The sequence below is a fragment of the Oryza glaberrima genome, chromosome 9, assembly GCF_000147395.1.
Source record: "Oryza glaberrima chromosome 9, OglaRS2, whole genome shotgun sequence".
Taxonomy (NCBI): domain Eukaryota; kingdom Viridiplantae; phylum Streptophyta; class Magnoliopsida; order Poales; family Poaceae; genus Oryza; species Oryza glaberrima.
In genome coordinates, this window is record NC_068334.1 from 3755101 (window position 1) to 3763415 (window position 8315).

General features: G+C 59.6%; 1 protein-coding gene across 2 annotated transcripts; it reads left to right on the plus strand.

Annotated features, from left to right (window-relative positions):
* The first annotated feature begins 173 nt into the window (after positions 1-173).
* LOC127784010 (uncharacterized) lies at positions 174-3066 on the plus strand. Of its 2 annotated transcripts, XM_052311183.1 has the most exons (2): positions 219-1760; positions 2390-3066. In XM_052311183.1, exons 1-2 carry the CDS (start codon positions 231-233, stop codon positions 2393-2395), a joined length of 1536 nt encoding a protein of 511 aa, XP_052167143.1. In that variant the 5' UTR covers positions 219-230; the 3' UTR covers positions 2396-3066. The 2 variants fall into 2 exon arrangements, with proteins under 2 accessions (XP_052167142.1, XP_052167143.1); XM_052311182.1 differs by lacking the exon at positions 2390-3066 and having other exon boundaries at positions 174-2301.
* Positions 3067-8315: the final 5249 nt, after the last annotated feature.

The window sequence follows — 8315 nt, forward strand, 5'->3', positions numbered from 1 at the left end:
TAATATAATCAAATTCAGCATAATTTCTCCTTCATTATTGGCCTTTTTAATTAATTCAAGATAGCCGTCTGATTTTGTCGATTTGGTGAGCTAGAACGTGACTTGTCATACTTGCCACATTACGCTGATCTTTCAGATTCCCTTTTCGTCAGATAATTGTATGATCCAAACTAATGAAGACAAGCTTAATTGAGAGAAATTCCCCCAATTCGTGGACAAACAGAGTCAGAATGGCAGAGGAAACGAAAATTAACGCGATCAACCATCACCACCTGATCGACATCTCACCGGAGTTGGGTGGCGCGAACGCCATCGATGGCCCAAAGGAGATGAAGGAGTTGGGCATCGTCGATGGCGCAGTGGAGATGAAGGAATTGGGCGTCGCTGCCGCCGTCCATGGCGCAGGGGAGATGAAGGAGTTGGGCGGCACGGCCTCCATCGATGGCGCCGCGGACAAGAAGGAGCTGGGCGGCGCGGTCGCCGGCGCCGGCGGCGCAGCGGAGACAAAGTGGCTGCGCAAGCTGACGTCGTCGAGCGTCAACACCGCCGTGCTGAGAGACCTCATCGCGCGGACGCCCATGCTGTGGTACCTCGGCGAGCGCTCCGGCACCATCCTCCGGCCGCGCTCCCGGCGCGCCGGCGTCGACGCGCTGCACGCGGTGCGCGCCGTGGCCATCGGCCCGTTCCACCGTCGTGACCACTGGCTCCCCTTCCCCGACGACGCCAAGCTGCCGTTCCTGCGCTACCTGCAGGACCAGTGCGGCCTCGACGTCGAACACTACGTCGCGGCGCTCGCCGACGAGAGCGACCGCCTCCGCGATGAGTTCGCCGACGACGACGTCGGGGACGATGTCGCCGCGGAGATACTTGAGGACGAGGAGAAGTTCCTGCAGATGGTTCTTCTTGACAGCTGCTTCATCCTCGTGGTCAGCATGATGCTCAGCAAGGTCTGCACCGACGGCGACAAGGCCAGCTGCGTGTCGCGGGCGGCGTCCATCAGCCGGGAGTACTTCATACTTCACATGGCCGTGTCGCAGCACGCCGAGGACATCAAGCTGGACATGCTGGTGCTCGAGAACCAGGTACCCTTCGCCGCCGTCAAGCTGCTTGCCGCCTCGTGCAGCAAGCTCAAGCTCCTGCGCCCCGTCGAAGAGCTCGTGCTCGGCTGCTTCGACGACATCTTGCCGAAGCGAGCGAGCCCCGCCGCCGGCGACACCGAGCCGTTCCAGCACGTGCTACACCTCTTCCACTGGTCGCGCGTGCCGACGAGCAAGTACTGCATCCTGTCGACGCCACGGAAGCTTCTCAAGATCAAGAAGGAGTCGGAGCGGCTGTTCCCGAGCTCCATGGAGCTCTGCCGGTCGGCGGTGTGGTTCCGGAGCGCGGCGGCGAGCTGCGGCGACCTCGACATGTGGTTCTGGGGCCGGACGGCGAGCCCTGTGGCGGTGATGACCATCCCCTGCCTCGACGTGCACGAGTACAGCGCCACCGTGCTGCACAACATGATCGCCTTCGAGAAGCACTTCCACTGGGCGCACGGCGCGTGCGTGACGGCGCACGTGGCGAGGATGGAGGGCCTCGTCCGGTGCCCGCAGGACGCGGCGTTCCTCCGGCGGCGAGGCGTGCTGTCGAGCATGCGCAAGACGGACGCGGAGCTGGTGGCCTTCTTCCGCGAGCTCGGGGAGGAGACCGTCGGCGCGCGCCTCCCCGACGAGTACGCGGAGATGGTGGACGCCGTGGCGTGCCACCGGAGCAGGAAGGTGAGCTGGTGGTGTGGCGGCTTTGTGCTTCACTTTTTCCCGTCGCCATGGGTGGTCGTGTCGCTCGTGGCGGCTGCGGCGGTCATCGTTGTGCCATCGCTGCTGCAGACAGTCTATACTATTCTTAGCTACGTGAAAACTACCTAGGTTATGCCGAAACAAGTGTACAATTTCCAACCTCTATCCCAAAAATTATACGGGATTTTGACCATGTAAGGGCACCAGCAATGGTAAAGTAAGGTGCTCTCTATAAAATATGTACATCTCAGCAATAGACTAGATTAATAGTAAACCATCTCAATAGTATGTCTACATGGATATCTATAGCTCTCTAATGCATTACCTCGTTTTTCTCTATAGACTATCTCCAGGTTAGTAGATAGCTTTGCTCTCTCTCTTCATTTAATTTCTTCCAAGTAGAAAAATATGCTGACATGGATCTCTTGTAAAGAGCCTATAGATAACCATTGCGGGTGCCCTAACTATACGAACAAAATAAACATGTGTTTGGTTTCCGGACTAGGCAGGATGGGATGAAATTAACCATTCTTAATTTTAGAGTTGGGATGATTCCACTCACATATTTGGTTTGTAGGATAGTACAATTACAATTTTTTATTTGGTTGAAGGGATGAGGGAGATGTGGGATGGATACGTTTGCAACCACCATCAACGACCGGGCGGCGCGCAAGATGGGCCGGCGGGCAAGCAAGCTTGCGGCGAGGGCAGGCTCGCAAGAAGGACAACGACGAGCACTCACTTCGGATATGTGTGACGATGGCCTAACGAGCGGAGGAGCTCCGTCTCGGGGATAGCCGGGCGGGAGGAGGAGCATGACGTGGCCGCACACCGCCGCCACCGCCGTTGCACTCACCCTTGCCAGATCCATCACCGAGCCCCCCGCCGCCGCCGTCGCCCAAGCCGTCTACCACCGCTTGAGCCCGTTCTCCCGAGGGCGGCATCACCGGATCCATCGCCCACCGTGCAGGGCGAGCAGGGCGGCGAGTTGGGCGAGCGAGCACGGATGGACGACGGAGCGAGCAGGGTGGCGGGAAGGGCAACAGAACGCGGACAGACGACGGCTCGAGCAGGGTAAAGCGCCGGCTCATGCCGTGCGCTCGTCCCAGATAGGGCGAACTCGTCCGGTCGATTTTGCCGGATTGATTGGTACATGATCTGAGAGGAATATTCCTCTCTAGGGACCATACCAGCCCACTTACCCTTAAACCAAGCACCCCTAAAAGTGGGTTCATCCCATCCCACCCCATCCCTTCCTTTCAACCAAACACTACCTAATGATATATTCTTTTACCCTAAGTTCTTTTCTACGCTCACGCTTTCCAAACTGTTATATGGTGTGTTGCTTGTAAAAAGTTTCTATAGCAAAGTTGCTTTGAAAAATCATATTAATCTATTTTTCAAGTCTTTTATCGCTAATACTTAATTAATCATGCGTTAATTCATTGCCCCGTTTTACGTGTGGAGGGGGTTCCCAACCCCTAAAATGAACTCAGCCTAAGTCTTTGCACCATCTATAAACAGTGTATGGTAGGAATATTTAGGTAGTTCAGAAAAAATCCATATATGCAACCTAATGTTAATACAACTGAATGATTGAATAATTTTTGTCAGACCAGTTATTACATAATGGACTAATCTATCCTATAGTTCACCAATTGCAGTCCTACAAATCTCACTCATTAAGTTCAACTATTAGAGTTTGTGTCTAATATGTTGTTGACGGAAAACACAATGGCCTGGGAGATTTGCTTCACTCTAGTGCAGGTCCAAGGCTTACCTCGAGTGTCAAGAGTGTGCCAGCTGGTTTGATCCTAGAACCAGCAAGAAAGACAATAAACTGCAATTAGACGAACGATAGCAGATCGGCCAATAGGGTGGATGATGTATCGTCAGGACCTAGCCGATACGGTTAAACCTAATCAGCTGCGGCTTTATGATAGTCAGTTAAAGCAAAAACTCTAAATATGCCCTATCGGCTGTAATACTGTTTGTTTAGTTTTTATCAATCATTTTAAGACAGTATTATAGTGTCGAGGGAAGTCCCTCGATAGCCGGAGGTCGTGAGGCCCCCCTTTCGTGAGTTCGGCCGAGAGAAGAAGCTCGTCTCTTGGAAATCTCGTATCCACCCCTAGGGCTACTACCTAGCTTGCACACAATCGAATTATACAGGTTCGGGCCGCTGAGAAGAGTAATACCATACTCCTGTGTTTGGGATTATGGTTGAGTGTTACAAGGGTTCCTTAACTCCGGAGAGCTCTCTTGCTCTTCTTCTCCTAGAGTTCAGGTCTACTCAGCGTCGTCCTTCTTCTCGATGGGCAAGGACCTCCTTTTATATCTCAAGGGGATACCACATGCACCGCCTCTACCTACTCTTCTTTCGGGTGGGGACCCACCCTATCTTGACCGGAACTCGACCCGTGCCTTCGCCTGGAAGCTAAGCCACAGCTTGTCCTCGAGTGGGGCCCAGCGCCGTCCCTCGCCTAACACGGGGGACAGCCCTGTCATTCCCCCATTAATGGGACGGGTCATACCTACCTCTACTCCGCCGGGAGCAGACGCGACGTGGGAGCACGGTTGTCGGTCTAGTTAGACGTGACCGGTGTCATGACCGGTCACAGACCGGTCATTCTTGATTATGGCGCGTCAGATGCGCACGCCGCACGTCTGCCTCACTGCATTAAATGCGACAGGGGGCAGTTGGGGCATTGCACGCATTAAAGGAAGCTCAGCCTGGGCCCCCTCCTCGCTCGCTCCCCCCGCCAAATGGCGGCTGGGCGAGGGCCTCGGGGCGAAGCGGTGCAAGGGCCTGAGGGGCATGATGTGGCACCCCGAGGCCCCGACGCTCCCCTGGCCGCTCCAGCGGTTCACGGGCTGCGGGGGCAGGACCAGGCTGTAGGACACGCGGCAGGATAGGAAGGTAGATTCCTCACACTTCGCATACCCCCGGTCCCATATCTCCGACAGTAGCCCCCAGCACCATATCGGACATTGGCTTCCTGAGGTTGGTCTGACGTGGTGCCTCACGACTTCCCAAGCTGGGGTTGCGGGCCCGGTAGGGAATCTAAGGGAATGCTGCCGAGTGGCCAGGTTGGCATATCAACCACAGCAGCGGTTTGGCCGCCACTGACGGCGCTGATGATGAGGATGTTTAAGGCACGAAAATCGGGGGGTCGGTTAGACCACGCCTCGACTCCTTCGCCCGCTACTCATGCGGCGGTACTGGCGACGGTTCGCCCAGGTTGCGCCCGTGACCGTTGCACGCCCTACGCCGAGTGTGCCGCTGATGGGTGCACTAAATGCGGGGCGCGGATCCAGTGGGCGATGTGATGAGTGGACGCGGGAAACGATGAGACAACCGCGGGCGCGGGAATCGTGGAGGCAACCGTGAGGGCGTGAAACGAGGAGGCGAGTGCAGGCGAGGCGAGGATAAAAGGATATGGAGGCAGGGACTTTGCCTTCTTCCTTTCGCCAAGTGCTCACCCGCCTACTCACCCGCCTACTCGCTCTCTAAGCCCTAACATTCTCGCCACTTCACACTACTCCGCGCGCCAAGCCCTTCACCGTTTCTCCGCCGGCCATCATGGCTCAAGACGCTGGCGACACAGTGCTCCTGGCATCACGCATTAAGGCGGATAGGCACCTTAGCTTCCCCCGCAAGACCATGCCGGAAGGCACCGTCTTGAGGGCGGGGGAGTCGCGGCCGCGGCCGCGATATCCGGAGCGATCTGTGCACCTCTTGTCCTTTGCTATGGCGGGGTTGATTCTTCCATTCTCCGGATTCTTCCACGAGGTTTTGGATTTGTATGAAATCCATGCCTTGCATCTCGCACCCAATGCTGTGATGACGCTGGCCATCTTCACACATCTGTGCGAGATGTTCATCGGGGTATGGCCGACGATGCGGCTGTTCCAGTCTTTCTTCATCCCGCAGCTGCTGCAAGGTGCGGTGGTGGGGGGATGTTACTTCCAGCCCCGGCCAGGCACGGCGGGGCAATACATCGAGAGTCATCTCCGCAAGAAATGAGAGGACTGGAGGAAGGACTAGTTCTACACCGCGCTGCCGGACCACCCACGACTTCGGCTTCCCGCTGGCCCTCCCGAACGATCCGCCGCATGGCTAGCGGTTTCAAAGTTGGGCGAAGAGTATGACGCGGTGCGGGATCGCCTCAGGGGCCTGCGAAGCCTGGGCCTCACAGGGGCAATGGTCTTTGGCGATTATTTCCGCCGTCGTATCGCGCCTCTCCAGGATCGATCCCGTGGCGCGTGGGAGTACACTGGTCCTAACGACCCCATGCGCACGCATGTGGGTGAGCGCTGGGACGGGGGGAGGAGGACGCGAAGACGGTGATTCGGTGGGTGCTGGGTCTGGACTTCGCCGAGCAAACACTGATTCCAGACGGGATCCTTCCCCTCTGTTGCGACCGCGACCGGGAGAGCATCCTGGCTGTGATGTCGGCTGTCGGCGCCGGCAGGAGCCGGTCCTACCGGGGCGGCGCCGGTGGCAGCGTTGCCGGCGTGAGTGGTGGTGACGCGACCGCATGCGGGAGTCGGACAAGCGGACCCGGCGGGGGTGGCAGCTCCGGGGCACCCGGCCCGAGCCGCGGACCCGGGGACGACTTGGCCAGCGACCTGAAAGGGAAGCGGAAGATGCCCGAATCTCGACCGCCCTCTCCCCAGCGTGGAGGCGGCGCCGAGCGTGTGGCGGGCCGACCGCCAGCGGGCCACAAGCGCCCCGCCGGGCCTGAGGCTGGACGGAAGAAGAAGTGGCTCCGGAAGATAGGTCAAATGGAGCCATGTCGGGGGAGCTTCATTGAGCCCCCGAAGTGGACTTTCAACCGCCCTCCCCGCAGGTACCACTGCCGGCACCCACTACGGTGCTTTTTACTCATCTCGGTCTCTTGTTCCTTCCTCTTCTTTTTCTTCGTTAACGCCATCGGGGTTCTCTTGTAGCGAGATTCCTTCCCAGGGGATCTTGGGTCCGAACCTTTGCAGGGGACAAAATCCGAACGAACGGAGCAGCCCGGGCTTGGCCGATCCAGGGCCACGGGGCCTTCACAGCCTCTCGGCAGGGCCCACGGGCCGCACACCGGGTCCGACCCCGGGCTAACCTCAGCCGGGACTCGACCCGCTGCGAGCGATAGCGGCGGTGACGTCCCTTCTGGGGGTGGCTCTGAGACCGGGATCCATGCGGAGCGCCACTCGGGATCGGGGGGCGAGGGAGGTCGTAGCTCGGAAGCCGAGGCCGGAGGCGGCTCTGAGCCCGAGGTCGAGGCCGAAACTGGGGGCGGGCACGAGCCCGAGGCCGAGGCTGAATCTACCCGAGGACCCGAAGCGGGGGCCGAGAGGGACGACTGCTCCCCCTTGCACTTGGGATGCCCTTGGGGCTGGTCGCGCAGAAGGGGGGCTAAGAGCAGCCCCTAGTCTCGCGGGGGATCCAGCAGCACTCTGTCGTCCCGGGGGCGTAGCGCGGCTTTTTCTTCTCCGACTCCGGCAAGTATGGAGCCGCTCCTGTAGGTGCTCGCTGCCGCCGATTCCACTGTTCGGGAGGGGCTCAACGCCCAAGTTCAAGGCCTGGCGGAAGAGCGAGCGGCCCTGGAGGCAGAGTGGGCACAGCTCGCTGCGGACCGCGCGCGGGTTGACGAGGGACGCGGCGCCGTGGACGACATAGTGAAGGTGGGACGCAAAATGCGCCAAGCCCAACTAGCCGAAATCCCAGCGCACGAGGAGACGCTGGACTCTGTCATGTGGGGGAGACGGAGGAAGAGCGGCAGGCGGCACTGACTGCCTCAAGCGTCCTGGACGAAGCGCTGGGCGACATCCGCCTACAGTACGAGGCCCATGCCGAGGACCTGGCGAAGAGGATCAAGGACGTCCGCGGTATCCTCGACGCAGCTGCCGCCCATGAGCAGCGGGTCTCGGAGGCCGACGCCTCGTTGCGGGCTCGGATGGCGGCGCTCGAGGCTGAACGCAGGGCCTTGGATGAGCGTGCCCGCTCCGCGCAGGAGTTTGAGACCACGATTAGTCGGCAAATCGAGGTCCTCGACCGGAGCCAGCGCGAGCAGAATGCGTGCAGCCAGGAGCAGGCGCAGCGAGCCCAGGAGCTGGAGAGGTGGGCTCAGGCCCTGGAGGAGCGAGCGCGTCTGCTAGATCAGCGTCAGTCCACCTTGGCCGCCCACGAGAGAACGGCGGCGGAGGTGGAGGCCTCCCTTCGCCTTCGTGAAGAGGCCGCAGCCGAGCGTGACCGGATCACCCTCGCCGCGAAAGCTTCAGCGGACCGCCGCGCGGAGGAGCTATGGCTCTGGGAAGAGGCGTGCCGGGAACGGGACGTCGCACTCACCGAGCGCGGAGCCGAGGTGAACCGCCGTGAGGTGGCCTCGCGCCGGCTGGGCGAGCAACTCGCGAAACGCGAGGAGGCCGTTGCCGGGCGTGAGTGCTCGCACCGAGCGCGCGGCGATAGCGACGAGGGCTTCTAAGCTGGAGGCCCGGGAGAAGGACTTGGCGGCGGGCGGGCAGCCTGGCGGCGCGGAGTTGGTG

Bases quoted from the DNA above. Each gene is read 5' to 3' on its own strand.
- LOC127784010 (XM_052311182.1), top strand. From the start codon at position 174: ATGAAGACAAGCTTAATTGAGAGAAATTCCCCCAATTCGTGGACAAAC.